Source organism: Syngnathoides biaculeatus, chromosome 5, assembly GCF_019802595.1.
Source record: "Syngnathoides biaculeatus isolate LvHL_M chromosome 5, ASM1980259v1, whole genome shotgun sequence".
Lineage (NCBI taxonomy): Eukaryota > Metazoa > Chordata > Actinopteri > Syngnathiformes > Syngnathidae > Syngnathoides > Syngnathoides biaculeatus.
Window position 1 is genome coordinate 27,071,585 of NC_084644.1, and position 15,922 is coordinate 27,087,506.

A 15,922-nucleotide genomic window follows, 5' to 3' on the forward strand; every position below is an offset into this window, starting at 1 on the left:
CATGATGTCTTAGTGTATTACAAACGGTAACCTTGGAAAATGTGGTCCCAGCTCTTTTCAGGTCATTGAGCAAGTCCTGTCGTGTAGTCCTCACCTTTCTAAGGATCACCGAGACCCCACGAGGTGATATCTTGCACGGGGCTACACTCCAATTGAGATTGACCGTCATGTTTAGCTTCTTCCATTTTCTAATAATTACTCCAACAGTAGACCTTTTTTCACCAAACTGCTTGGCAATTTCTCCATAGCCTTTCCAGCCATGTGGAGTTGTACAATTTTGTCTCTGGTGTCTTTGGACGGCTCTTTGGTCTTGGCCATGTAACACGTTTGTGTCTTACTGATTGTATGGGGTGGACTGGTGTCTTTATGCAGCTAAAGGTCTCACACAGGTGCATCTGACTTCAGGATAATGCATGGAGTGCAGGTGGACTTTTAAAGGCAGACTAACAGGTCTTTGAGGGTCAGAATTCTCGCTGATAGGTGTTCAAATACTTATTTGCAGCTGTATCAAACAAATCGTTAAAAAAAAAATCATAAATGGTGATTTCTGGATTTTTCTTTTTTGATTATCTCTCTAACAGTGGACATGCACCTACAATGAAAATTTCAGACGCCTCCATGATTTTTTAGTGGGAGAAGTTCCAATAAAGCAGGGTGTTCAAATACTTAATTTCTTCACTGAAACCTAATGCAATGATTAGTGACAAAATGCAAGATTAAAATTAGATGAGATTTTTAAAATGATTAGTTGCAGCCCGACATGAAAGGTTAATTGAAAGATTCCACGGTCCACAGGTATGACTGATTTGACAACATGTGTACTGCAATTGGCTGGCGACTAGTTCAGGGTGTGCTATGTGATTGGCAGGCAATCTGTTCAGGGTGTACCCTACCTTTTGCCCCAAAGTAGCGGGGATAGGCTACCGCTCCTCTCAACCCTAGTGAGTGCACAGGTTTGAGAAATTGGATGGATGGATACTTTATTTTGCCTGATCATGTTTCTTGGCATTTGACAGACCCGATCATCTGCTGTTATACAGCCGGTACAATGCTCGCTGTGTGACTTGAGAGAACACCTGAAGGAAGGATGGAATAAGGGCAGGATCACACTATGACTGACAAAATGGCAACTCCAGATGTTAGGCTTAAAAATGTACAGTGGGGGGGGGGGGCACATTCCTCTTGTACCGCCCTTCTTGTACACCAGTGCCTTGCTTGTTGGATAGCCCCAAAAATTAGTACGCAGGCTGGTTTAGTTTAGCTAAGCCATTAAGTGAACACCAGCAATAAGGAAGGTGAAAAGTTGATATGCCCACTTATTGATAGTTGATCTTCAAGTTGCATGTTACTTACCTTGAGCTGGTAAAAATCATCAGTCCCATCTTTCCTGGCCAGACACTGCACTATGCTGGGCACTGGTGAGTTGCCCAAACGAGGCCCTATGGGGGAAAAAAAAAGAAAAAAAAAAAAAAACAGCTGCATGACCAAAAGGCAGGCAACATGCATGTGTGCTCAATTTGGGTGGGGGGCTCCAAATGGCTATTAACATCCCTAACATAAAGTTTAGTTTGGTGCTTTGCACATGGCTTGTAGAGTAAGCAAGTGATGTCAGGCATGCTTTGGTAGTAAGAAGAAAGTGCATCTTCCATATTCTCAAGTCAACACAGACCTCCCTGGTTTGTATCATGGTGATCGGCAAAATTCTTTGCATTTTTGTCTCAGACGTGCGTAAGACAGATGCCACGTGACTGACACATAGACACATAGTTCTCTTGTAATCAGACAAAAACAAATGACTTGCAAGTCAAACTCAAGGGCAACCAATAAATTGTGGGAAAACAAAAATTACATTTACCAAGCATAAAATAAACCTCCTACACAACACTAAGTGCTACTAGCAATACATTGCAAGCTCCATTTAAAAGAGCCAGAAACAAGTAGCAGTGGATTTAACAGATAGAATGATAGTGTGGTTGGAATTCAAACGACATTAGGGTGACGTTGACCACCAAAGGCAATGGATGGACATTAGCTTAGTGTCACCACAGGCACGCAGCTCAAAACGAGCATGTCATAGCTACCTATTCATATGTATCGCTCTTGTTTCCTCAAGTTTTCTGGTCATGTCCAGTCTCTCAAACACTAATTATTTTGGAATTATATACAGTTGTTTTTGTGTCAAGCAAATGGAGGTGGGAAAAGGAAGTGTGTTAAATTCACATTAATCCTGTAATTTGAGGCACTTTTCATTGTGACCTCAAAACACCCTGTGCAAAATTATTGTAAATAAATATTTTAAAAAATGAAAATGTTTAAGAAAGATGTCCAAACAGACCGAAAACATTGCTGTGATGGACCAGACTGCCGTGAAAGTATCAATAAAGATATCACTTGCAAAAAGCCTCCAGGTCTCTTCTGACACATTTTCATGTGGTTACACTTATGTGCAACACTTTTATCATCTTTGGTAGGGTCCAAATAAAACTTCACTGAAAAAGCTAGGAGTTTGTCCTTTATCCCTTGAAATGTCAAAACTTGTTCTTTTTCACGTTGCATTCCTCAGATACCTCGGCCACAGAAACTAACAACTCCAACTTCTTACGTTCCAACTTGTCTCTAACACTAAGTTTAGTACGCTTTGTTTTCTCACTTTCATTACAAATGGATGCCAAAGAGAAGCGTTGGAAATAAAATATGTAAATACTGTACCAATTATCACTGTAAAATGTTCAAGAGATGAGACATAATGAGCCGTTGAGTAAACAACACCTATAGAAATTAATAAGTACATATGAGATGGCAATTTTGAGATGCATGCCTAAAGCAATGATAAGCTATCGTCAGTGTGTTGGCCTTTGAAGAGAACGTTACCACTGCCAACATGGCCACCACAAAGGTATGTCTGTTAACCAGGCTACGATAGGATGCTGGTGTGTCTAGGTTTCATATCTGTGTTTACTTCACACTGAAACATTTCCTGTGTGGAAAATACACGTTTTATAATGAAACAGATTACTTTGGGAATTTGCATGGTCAATTCCTTACCCAGGATGAACGGGCCGGCTCGCTTGGCATTGCTGCCAGATATCCCAGTACACTGAAGCTTGCTGGCCCTGGCTGATGTCTCACCAGCGCCTCGCTCCGATGCACGCCGCTTGGACATACTGGAGTTCTGCAGGGAAGGGAAAGGATAAATATAAAATAAATAAATAAATTGCAGGATGAGCACACCAGCTGAATTCTGCCACACCATTCTTTAAATATTGCAAATGAATTTGGAGAAGAAAATCACAGACAATACAGACACCTAAGAGAGCAAGTCCTGTTTTGTAGACAGCTGAAGTCAAGTGAAAAGAGGTAAAACGCAGGGCAGGTCCTTCCGACCTATTTAAAATGTCCCTCCCACACGTTTACCAACACCTCGGCGTCAATGTGAGACCATTAGAGCTCCAATCACAATAACAGCTGACGGTGTCAAAGATGGCACCCTGGCTTCGACCCCCCCGCCGACAAACAACCCAACACACATGGAAAACACACACAAGCAGAGGTCCCCTGTTTAAATTTGTCTATTTTTTTCCCTGTATTTTATCTGAATATCTGCATAGGTCTCACTGTGACGTGGCATACATGCAGCAACAAGGTTGACAATGCATTTGACTACGTCATTGAAACCAGCAACAGTATGACAGGACAAAAATGACTCCAACTTGTCGCTGCCCAGCATGGAAAGGTATGCTTTGTTTAGCACGTTCCTACGCCATGAAAGTGCGCCAGCTTCCCGTAACAGGGAAGTAAGTAATGCTCAGAGCTGGAGAGTGATGACTCACTCCTTTTGGCTCACAGCACTGTTGGACGGAGATATGCGATTAAATGCTCAGGTGATGACACCACAAGAGGACGAAATGTACCCCCAAGTATGTGACGTGCATGTCAAACCAGCTCTGGAAGATTTAAAGCATGACAAAAGTGTCTGTGTGTGTGTGTGTGTGCGTGCGTGCGTGTTTGGAGAAGGGGGAGGGATTAACTAAGAAAACTGAACCTTCTCATAAAGTGAGCAGGCTGTTAGTATAGAGATGTACCTCTACTGACGGACGTCTCTAGTAATGAAAAATTCAGGTTACGAAACACCTCAGAAAATTATTGTCTTTAGTTACGGAAGAAATTCCGGATAGGAAAGAAAAAAAATGGCGCTGGATTCCCCAAATTCCACCGAATGTAAACATACTGTATCTTGGTTTGTGTGGCACAATAGAGTTGCTCTCCCATTGGCTATCACTGTAGCATCTTCCTGGCATCCCTTTGACTAGGAGGGATGTCACTCTTTACCCATGATGCTTTGCATTTCCCTTGAACACACGACTGGTTAACAGCATCCCTACTATGAAGCATGGTGGTGGCAGCATCATACTGTGGGGCAGTTTTATTGCTGCGGGAACTGGGCGACTAGTCTGCATAGTGGGTGACATGGCAGCTTCCAAAAATAGAGAATTCTTCAAAAGAACTTGCTCCAGAGTATTCTGAAACTCAGACGAGGGCGCAGATTCACTTTCCAACACAACAATGACCCAAAACATACAGCCAAGATAATAAAGAAGTGGCTTCAGGAGCAACCTGTGAATGTCCTCGAGTTTCCCAGCCAGAGCCTAGACTTGAATCCAATTGAACATTTCTGGAAAGACCTAAAACTGGCTGTTCACAGATGCTGCCCATCCAACCTGACTAACCTTATGAGGATCTATAGAGAAAGTCCCAAAACAGGTGTGCTCAGCTCATAGAGATACCCAAGAAGACATGAGCATGTGACTGTTGCCAACGTTGCTTCTACAAAATATTAAGACAAGGGTGTAAAAACTTCTTTCAATAAATTTGCACAACTGTGAAAATATTTTTACTTTGTCATTCTTTTTTTAAAAGAAAATTATACTCAAAAATGCTTTACAATTAGTGTAAAACCAAAATATGAAAAAAGTCAAAGAGTGTGAATAATTTCTGGTCGTATATGAAGAAATGTTTTTACATGGCTCTTTATGTCAAGTATGTTGAACCTATTGTAGGTCTGGAACTCCTGCCCAATAAAGGGGGGTTTACTGTATACAGCAATCTGATAAAAATTCATGCTATTGAGGAAGTGACTTACATGAGCAGAATCCAAGGATTGTAAATAACGAAAAAAAATTATCAGCATGCAGAGAATGTTGCAAGGCACAGGGAGCCAAACTAACTTGTTTGATTTTGTAATCACATTAGCCATGTTCTCCTCTTATCGAAAGAAACAACAGATCGCGGACCACTCTACAGTTGGCAGTTTGGGCCAGAGCGCAGGCAGGATTGTTGGCAGCTCCTGCAAATTCTCACTTCCATGAGGCTTTTTTTTTTGTGTGTGTGATCCCAGACGTCGTGTCTCTCGCCAATCTGTCTCCATCCCCTCGAGTCATCACCCAGTGAGTCTGACGAGCCAAGGTTTTCTGAGAGACAGCCTCGATGGCGCAAGCCACCCGTGACACTAAAGCACGGTGACGAAGAGGCCATCATCTACTTCAGCATGAAAAACAAAACAAAAACAAAAGAAACAAAGGAAGAAATAATACAACTCCTCACAGTCAGTTTGTTATTTTTAGACTACAAAAGTTATTAGAATAGGCTACTTGCTGCGTACACAAAGACGCTACTGCTCAGTTGTCAGAGGTATTAACAGAATGTTGTGGTTGCACAACGGCAATGACTCAAACTATAAGCTATAAAGAGAAAGTCTAAAAAAACTAAACTGCATTGACCGGATTGGTTGAAATGAGACACGCTGGCAAAATAATGAGAATTGATGTGGTGCGGTGCATGAGAGGAGTGACACACTTGGGTCTCTATCAGACTGCAGAATTTTAGCCCCGTTGGTGGCACAATTACCGATTTCCCTGATTGCGTCAGAGATATTTTGTTGGGAATAATAAAACCTCTTGTAGTATGACATTAACCACAATCACCAATTTGGCCAAATGATAGCCAAAATGATGCCAAAATGAAAAGTTCAGCATGTTCGATTTTTGGGTATCTTCCATGTAGGTTGGCATACCAATGGCAACTTTCCAATACCCCACCTCAACGTTGACCAATAGAAATGTATAATGACGGGAGCTTCAACCATAATATTTTGTCCCAAGATGTACTTTTCAAGCAGCCAGCCACTCCCGATCTACCGACAGGGAGGGGGTGGTGCTGCATGTGTAGTTGCCACGATGTGGGGGTCAGGGGTACAAGAACTGCCTCAGAGAATGATAGATGGTAAATAGGAAGCCATCTTACGAGAACCTGCCTTTATGTACATATGCGCAGCGACACATGAGGCCAGGGTTGAACAAACCAAATATCAATCTACCCATGCAATCGACATATTGTCCACACCTGAATCAAGCAACAATCTGGATGATAAGATGACGTCTTGTTTTTTTTTTTTTTGGCAGGCGGTCACATGATCGACGCATTGCTTTAAAGCATGATCCGACAGAACGTCAGCTTGTTTCTTACAAATGATAGTGCTAGCACTCGCATGCTAAGGTACATATCATTATGTTGCCTGCTTGCGAGCCATATTGTATATGAACACACCTCGAACTCCTCTTGAATGAACACCCCACTCCTAAACAGTTGACACCAACACAACACACTGGCACAATCCGTTGTCGCTATCAACACCATGGTGGTCGCATTGACTGGTAAGATGTTTTCGAGTTACGCCTCGCCAACATTATTTATTTGACAAGATAAAGCCCTGTGATTGTAAAAGACTAAATAAAAGTCATGTAGTGTTGCAACTGTCTGCCCAAGATACAGCAAGATTTTGTGGCAACAGTCTAATATATTACAATCATTAAAGACGAAATTTGTCTTGTAGTCTGATCAAGAAATCAACCATCCATCCATTTTTTGAGCTCCTAATCTGAAAAGGGTCGCAAGACAGCTGGAGCCTGTCCCAGCTATCATTAGGGAGGAGGCAAGGTACACCCTGAACTGGTTGCCAGCCAATTGACCCATCCGTGGATATTGCGCAATCCGCGTCACTGGCCAATCAGAGGCCAGAGAGCTGCATAAACCAAAGCCCGTTTTTGCTCCCGCCATTTTCTCAGACAACGTTGCATGGTCCAGTATAGGTTTTGTTAGCGTTTTATCGTGTATTTGGGTTATTTAACAAAAAATATGGTTAAGAGGTGTAGTCACGGACTTTGTAATAGTGACGACAGGTATCCTGAAAGGCTAGTTGGTGGAGTTCCATTCGTACCCTTTCCAAAACCGAAGACCCAGTACGAAAAATGCCTTCGATGGATCAAACTTTGTGGAAGACCGCATCATCAACTAAATCCATCTAATATCAGCTGGAACAGATGTCGAAGTTCTTCGCTAGCATAACACTGCTGCGTGTGAACAATTGACACACTTATTCTTTGTTGAGCGTATTGAACGTATTGATTTCTTGCTGGCTCGCGGCCGAAGCTTAACCAGACTGTGTTTGCACGAAGATATGCCCTAAATTTGATTTTTAATACACGTCTCGTATAAATGAATGAGACGTTCTCCGCTAGCATAACATTGCTACATGTGAATGATTGAATGAAATCAGAAGCATGGCGTCTCTCTCAGTTAAGAATGTATTGTATTTAGAATCTATAATATATCGTTGATTTGAATAAAATCAGAAGCATGGAGTCTGTCTCAGTTCAGAATGTATTGTATTGCATTTGCCATTTTTACTGTTTGTCTTACGTCAGCGCACGTGGCGTGACGTCACTTCAGGAGGCGTGGTTAAGTGCCCTGTACGGAGGGGTCAATTGCAGGGCACATAGAGACACAAGAGTCGCACTCACAATCACACCTAGTGGCAATATGGCATGTCCAATTAATGCATGTTTTTGGGATGTGGGAGCCCGGAGAAAGCCCATGCAAGCACAGGGAGAACATGCAAACTCTAACCAGGTGGGGCGAAGCACGTAACACAGTGCGCTGTTTGAAAAATTTATAATTTTTCTTCAATTACGTTTTTAAGATTGTGAAATGCCAAAATTTAAATTACAATTAAATCTCCATTAAACCTAGTCCTAATATGAGGTGGAGTTATTGTTTTTGTCCACCTGGACTCGCATACTAATATAGCATGCGACTCAGTGTGTATGGCTTTAAAAGGCATGGCCTGTCCTGGGGAGTGATATGGGCGCTTGGCCATGCACAATGCATTTTTTACAACGATATATTTTCCCCTAAAATACCACAACAAATACTTTTTAATGGGTCTGAAATCATGAAAAATAAGAAATACGCTTTAGCTGCAGCACCGTGTGATTTGTTCCTTGAAGGGCCTGGAGAAGAGCTCCTCGCCTGTCAATCAAAAACGTTCGCTGTAGTCAATTACTGGCTGAATAATGTGTAATCTGTGGTTATGCTTAATAAACAGTCAATTTTTCTGTGTGTGTGTGTTAATTAGGGACTAACATGAACGTCGCTGTCATTTTAAATGGTGTCGCTGTGGTGGAGTGAGTTCCTTAGCCTGCTAACTGGTTAGCATGCTAGTAACCATAATAAACAGTTAACGTTTCTCAACCATGCAACTTGGAGCAATGTAAATGATTCACTGGGAGGAGTTGCCACACAGCAACAGGGTATTGGTTCCCTTGAAGCAACACATGTAGCTACGAAATACTGAATAACCCCGCTTCCCGATATATAATAAGCAAAAGGTCAGCATCGCTCCCGAATGCTCGTCGACCTAGATGACAGTGTGGTGACGACATACGGTGATCCCTTTTCCCACATGTAACACATACAACCCTTGAAGATCATGTCACAACTAAAGCAGACAGGCTAAAACGGGGTCAAAGGAGCAAAAGAGAGATGCATGATGTTGGTGGCGGTGCCCATGGGACACAACAGCTCCTTTAAATAGAATGAAATGAGCACATAATGTGTCCAACTAGTTCCGCCCACAGAACTTCTCCATGCAAGATGGAAAAAACAAAAATAAATAAATAATGGAAGGCAACTTGTTGAAGCTGAAAAAAAATGAAGACCAACGTCTGCAGAAACTGACATCACATTGACAAGGTCCTTGACTGGCCAGGGGAATCCAGATCACACATGACACGCCTTATAAAATTCATAATCTTTTGGCCCTTTTTCCACTCTATATTACTTGGATAAATGGTACCCACACGTTCCAGCGAACATGGTTGGGGTCATAATATATATGTGGAAAGCCAATCATTGTGTGATAAATTTGCCTCAATCAAGTGCTCCTCCCAAACTTTCACAGAAAAGTGCAAAGAATAATCAGTTGTCGAAGAGCCAAGGACCACCTGTGGAAAGTTTCAAAAAGTACTGGAATTAAGTGAAGTACAGATATACCTCTACTTACAAACGCCTCTAGTAACGAAAAATTCAGGTTATGACACGCCTCCTCAGAAAAATCTTGTCTCTAGTCACGAAGGAAATTCAGGCCAAGAAAGGAAAATGGGTGCTGGATTCACAGCCTCCAAATTCCACAGAATGTTAACATCATGTATCTTGGTTTGTGTGGCGCAATAGAGCTGTTCTCCTATTAGCTATTGTTGTAGCATCTTCCTGGCATCCATTTGGCTAACAGGGACATCAATCTTTCTCCTTGATGCTTTGCATTTCCCTTGGACACTCGACTGTCACTAAATCCCACTAGCACACATCGGAAAACTTTTTTGTGAGTTGTTTTCTTTGCAGGTTTATTCACCATGGGCCCCAAGAAACTTTGGTGGAATTGGAAGTAGTGTGTGCATACATTTGTACAATATTTTCTTTCAGTTGACAAGCATTTGCCTCCTGCTCTGTCCCCCAGGATGCCTTTTGCTTGTCACTCACCCTTCTCTAAACATAGTCGCCTTACGCCAAAAGTGAATTAAAGTAATTATTCTGTACATTATGTACTTTGAATGCTTATTTGTGGTGGGGTGTGTGTGTCTGTGGGGGCTTAGAATAGATTAGGCAATTTACATTTACGATGTGGTTCTACTTACAACTTACAAAAAAAAAAAAAAAAAAAAAAAAAATCACATTATAAAACAACTTCCGGAACAAATTTCATAAGTAGCGGCACTACTGTACTCCGCCTCCTTAGTCCCTTTGTATATTCACCACCCAAGACCCCATTGCTAAATAGAAAGCATGTCAAAGTTTGCTTAAATTTTCCTGAACAATGTTTGGAGAAGCCACCTGAATACTGAGAGAAAATAGTCTCGTACTCCATAACCCGTTTGGAGAATAATTACAGTAGTAGTTGGATATCACCCTAAAAACACCATTCCAAGAATGAAGTCTGGAGGTGGGAACATGAGGGTGTGGGACTGCTTTTCAGCAAATGGTACAAGTAAACTTCACTTCAGTGAAGGAAGAATGAATGGGCAAATGTACCAAAACATTCTTGACAAAAATCTACTGCCATCTACAAGCATAATGAAAATGAAATGAGGGTGGACATTTGGGCATATTTCCAAGGAAACTCTCAACTGGTTTCAAAGAAAACAATTATAAAGCTGAGAGAATGGCCCATGACTTAAAACCGAATGAAAACCAATAGAAATCATTGAAACTTAAGGTCCAAAAAAGAAGCCCATGGAACAGTCAAAATTTGAAGACTGCATGTGTTGAGGAATGGGCAAAAATCCCACCAGAGCAATGCATCCGATTAGTTTCCCTAAGTAGGATATGTCTTGAAGCGGTCATTGCAAACAAGGCATTTTGTACAATGTATTTTAGAATGTTACACACAAAAATATTATATATATTCTCTCCTCAAACACTGCACAAAATATTTAAAGAGCTTTGGGGTGAAGAAATCACAGACCATGCCATTCAAGCTCGGCCTGCCACTGTACACATCCATTGCCTTATGTGTTTATTTATTTATGTATTTATTTTGTTTTGCTGCTTTCTGAGTACTGGCTGATTTTATAAACTTTAAAATCATGATGCCTAGCTTAGTTCAACTGGTGATTTTTTGTGCCACCTTTGGGATGTATCTGGGAGTGTGTCCTCTTAGTAGACTTTTTAGAGAGCAAAGTACCAACAAGAATGTATAAGCAGCCCAAAAGGCCTCGACAAGAGCATTACTTTGCTGAGTTATACAGCCCAAGTAATTCACCAATATGTACCTAACTTTGCCATATTCTGCGGCACACATTTCACCACCTGGGTCCAGAGTGTACTTGCGATAAGGTACATATTGTGATGTTACATTCAATGTTTACAAGTCCTTGGGGAACGCCGCTTGACTAATCGCTGTGACCATGAAAGTACCTTAACTACTGAAAGGATAATTGATGTTGAAAGTGTGCAGCTCCAGAGAAATATAGTGAAACTAGTAATGTCACTATTACCCACCACTGCTATGTTTGGTTGTAAAGATTACATTGCCTGCAAAGCACAGCGAGACACTACTCACGTTTCTTTTACAAGATGAAAACCATAACGTTCAAGCAAGAGATTCCTAGATTTGCAACAGCCAGTCCACAGCCCAACAACTGATGTATCTAAGGAGTCCTGGTACATTTTGTATTGATAGTCTACTCTCCTGCTAATACAGTCCAATCTCAAGCCTTTACAAAGGGCTACCCAGTCGCATCGGTTTAGTGTTTCCAACCCTAGCCATAACAGAGGCGGTATGACACGTGTGTAAGGGAATTCTGCACTGCTGAGACTTGAGCAGGAAGTTTAACATCAGACATGCACTTCTCCCACCCTGTGCTGAAAGCTGATGCTGTCCAACCAGAAATACGGGTGGACAGAATCACTTCGACAATTTTCCATCTTCACAGGTAGATTCACCACAGTAACAGAGGCAGTTTAGAAGGGTATAAGTGCATTCCGCATTGGGGTGTACATACTTAAACACCCCACGCTCATTTCTCCCGCCTTGTTTTTTTATACTCAACACTGGTAATATAGTCTTGTACTCCAATGTAAAAGTCACACAGAATATCTGTTGGAGCTTCAGGTTTTGGATGATGTCTAACATGAAAAGCATCTAATAATAACAATCGCATTTGGTCGGTCAAATTTCCCGTTGCATTTGGTTGGTGTCACTTTCCCGGTGATTAAAATTAGCCTGTCCGCCACTTTAAAAGGCTAATCCAAAATCCAGCCACATCATAGATAGAACTGCAACAGCCAAAGTTGCTGTGAAGCAATGATTCCCTCCCACTCTGTGTAAAATTATCCAAGTTCGCAACGATGGTCTGAAAATCATTATTCATGCACTACACAAAATATACATTTGTCCAACTACCAATAGTCAGGTTTATGTGGAGCGTTATATTCCAATTAGAATTGGGAAAGAACAATATTCCTTTCCCCAAACAGATCAACTGTGCTCATCCTCTGTCTTGACGTAAATGTACAGTAATGTTGTCATTTATGCACATGAAAATATAGCAGCTTCAAAACAGAGCTGATCTGCAATGGGAAGCTTGTTTTTAACTAGTGGAAATTTGCTTTTAATCAAGCTCTCTTTAGTAAAACTGGAAAAACATTCGTAAATACTGTCAAATAAATACATTTTAAAAAATAAAGTAAATACTCAATGGATAGGTTTCCGATTTTGTCATCTTGTGTGTCACCACCACGCTTAGACAAATCGGAAAAATTAACAATAGAAAAAAACTTCACGTTTCACCTATCACATGTGTTCTTTGACTTCTATGACACACAAGATGGCGTAATTGGAAACCTACCCATAGACAAGCGACTTCCGTCTTGATAAATCACGTGATGTTTACACTGATTTGCACATGTTCCACATCAGTAAAACGGCTATGATTACATGTAGTGGGAGTTATAAACCCCAATCAGAAGGATTTCAATCAGGATGGAAAAAAACCTGCATGTAAACCCAGTTTACACCACTGATGTAGATTAACAGGCAGAACAGTTAAATGCTTTTCCACTAGGTGGCTGAAGGAAACACTAACCTGGATATCCGACCCATTAATACAACAGAATGGTAGCAAAGGGTTACTAAACAGGCCTAGGTTTCACAATGAGTTAAAAACAAATAGTCAAGGGTTGAGTCAAGATTATTGTTATTTCAGTTTGCATACAAGTACGTTTTGTGACATTTTAATTTTGATCATGTATGATGCAGTAAACCCACAGTATTTAGAGAGACTAGGAACAAACTGCTGTAAAAAAAAAAATAAAATAATGAACACCGCCGACCATTAATTTTTTTTCATCAATTATTACAACCACAAATATTCCAAAAACTATGATCCCAAAATGACATTATTTCAATCTCATCTAACAACATAAGCCTGAAAAATTTTCTACGCACACGCACACACACACACACACACACACACACACACACACACACACACACACACACACACACACACACACACACACACACACACACACACACACACGTACTAAAGCGCAAGTGTACATGCACATGAGGCATAGGCTAATTTCCGGTAACAACCCAGTCTAAACTTAGCTCCTCGACATAGAAAACTGGCTAAACAGAGCTCACTTGCAACGCTTGTGAGTTAAGTTATGAAGAAAAAGAATGGCTGGCAACAGTGTCTGTCTAAAAATGTTGACATTTCAGCCTACAACAACTTTACTTCAAATACAGAGCGGTTTTTTATGTAACTCCTCCTTGATGATCCTATTGTGTGTAAACATGTAAAGTTACTTTAAGACCACTGCTTGTAGGGGTGTCCCAAGCCCATCTATGAGAACAGAAATTGGTCTGTTGTCAGCAAAAACAAGGACTTGATCGGAGTGTGGCTAAAATCTCAGATTATGCCACGTTTATACAAGAAGTCCCTTCCATGTTCTGCTCGAGCACTCCTATTCAGCAGTGCCTGGATGGCATGCAGAGCCCACATGATCAAAACAATGGGTTGCTAAGGTGCTAAAACAGTAGCGAGACTTAAGAGAGAATGTTGCTTACTTAAAGTAATTTATTAATACTCCAAATGAAGTTCACTGTAAAACACTTAAAATAAAAATATAAATTGAGAACCATTGAATGTTCAAATATATAATAGATTTTGTTTCGTTTTTGTTCACAAAAACAGTAGTTCAATGCTAACACAATGACTGAAAAACACCATCGATGAGCTAACAAAATTTGCATTGACGTTGCGGCATATAACTCAAATTATGAATATTGGCACACAAACACTGTATAAACACATACAAATGGGCAATATTACAATACTCTGGCATATATTTTTTAAACTGTAAAATTTTGCTCCAACAATATTTGATAGGATATATTTGACTTCTACTTTCTCTGTTACTACAAGGTTTGTTTCTCATTCTGTGCAGAACAGTAATTGCATAACCATTGGTTGATAACAAATGGGTCATTGTTTCTGGTTGGTTTGATCTTGATAAATATAATGTAAAATAAGTGTAAAATACAGGTGAGTCTAAAAAATAGATGTGCAAAACATTCTGGTAATGTAAGGGTGAAATGCAGTTGAGTCAAAATAAATTGCAAAACGTTATGTATTTCTGTAGCTCATTTAAAAAAAACTCTTGGATTCACTACACCAAGTATTTTATTTGGATTTTAGCTGACAGGTAATCCAAACACATTCTACTATCTCTGAGAAATGTTACATAAAAAAACGGTCAAAACTATTTTAATGTGAAAATATGGTTGAAAACGGCTTTCTGAAAAGTATTTGCTTATGTATCCCTTCAGGAATTGCAACGGTGAACTACAATGAACTCTCCGACAGTAAACTAGTTTATTGAGATACAGGTGACTGCGCTGGTTATCTACCAATGACCTAGTGTTTTTCCTCTTTTATTCACTGTATTTATTTTATTTTGAGAGAGTGGGGGAATTTTTTTTTAAACTCTTCATTTGGTTGACTTTGCTCAATACAGGTTTGGGGGAAACGTGCGGTAAGGGAGCCTTACTTAAGTCTTCACAACATAAATACAATGGGGACATGTTTTAATCTGCTCTATTGGTTTATGGCTCATAAGAGGTTAGTGTAGCTGCGCCTAATGAAGTGTCTCGTGAATGTTTGACTGGCAACTTTCGACTAATACTGAATGGTTTTACGATGTACTTGTGCCCCATTTCCACTTGTGTTGTGCCATAGTTGGTGTAAAAGACAAATATATTAATAAAGATGACGTTTTAATAATAATCGGGGTGAATAAAAGTTTAAACTCCTTTTGATTGGAACCTCCACACCAGCCACACACACACACACACACACACACACACACACACACACACACACACACACAAAGAGGGCACGCTACACTAAGTTTTCTGTGCAAACTAGTTAAGAGTAAAACGAGAGCACATTTCGTGTTTTATCAATCTTTCTGAGCTTCAAAGAGATTCGATTAGCGAGCGTCAAGTGAGGTGGGGAGGCCATTTAAACGAAGTAGGAAATGCTCCAGCTTGCTAGCACCAAGCTAACTCGCTAGCTCACCTCGAGCCCAAACCACCGCCGCCGCCGGGTTAAAAAAAAAAAAAAAAAAAAAAAAGTCTCCCGTCTTCCTCCGCCTTCACAACGTCGACATTTTTCTTTCCTCTGCTTGTCGACGGCTCCGGACCGACCACCGCGAGTCGGGTGGCCGCTTGCAGCCTCCTTCTGGTCGGCGAAAAAGGAGCGATTAAGGGAAAAAAGGGAGAAGAAAATGCGGCTGATTTCTCCTGGCTGATCGCATCTTTCCACAGCGACAGCGCCACCTGACAACGGAAGTGACGCACAGTCGTTTTGCAATATTGACAGCCGGGATCGGCCAATCACAGGGGGGCTGCTCGTCGATGATGACATTTTTTTCGACTTGCGTCATGGAACTGGATGGAATTACGTCATGGTTTACAGCCATTGCAAACTGGGGAGTTTTGTCGCCAATGTGTGGACAAAAC

General features: G+C 40.8%; 1 protein-coding gene across 2 annotated transcripts in view; it reads right to left on the reverse strand.

Moving 5' to 3' along the window:
* stk40 (serine/threonine kinase 40) overlaps positions 1–15,721 on the reverse strand; it is a 74,290-nt gene extending 58,569 nt beyond the window's left edge. For both annotated transcript variants that reach the window (XM_061820956.1, XM_061820955.1), the window contains exons 1-3: positions 15,480–15,721; positions 3,046–3,172; positions 1,354–1,439 (exon numbers count right to left, since the gene is read on the reverse strand). In XM_061820956.1, the coding sequence (XP_061676940.1) occupies positions 1,354–1,439; positions 3,046–3,163 (204 nt within the window). In that variant the 5' untranslated portion in view covers positions 3,164–3,172; positions 15,480–15,721. The remainder of the gene's footprint in view (positions 1–1,353; positions 1,440–3,045; positions 3,173–15,479) is intronic.
* Positions 15,722–15,922: the final 201 nt, after the last annotated feature.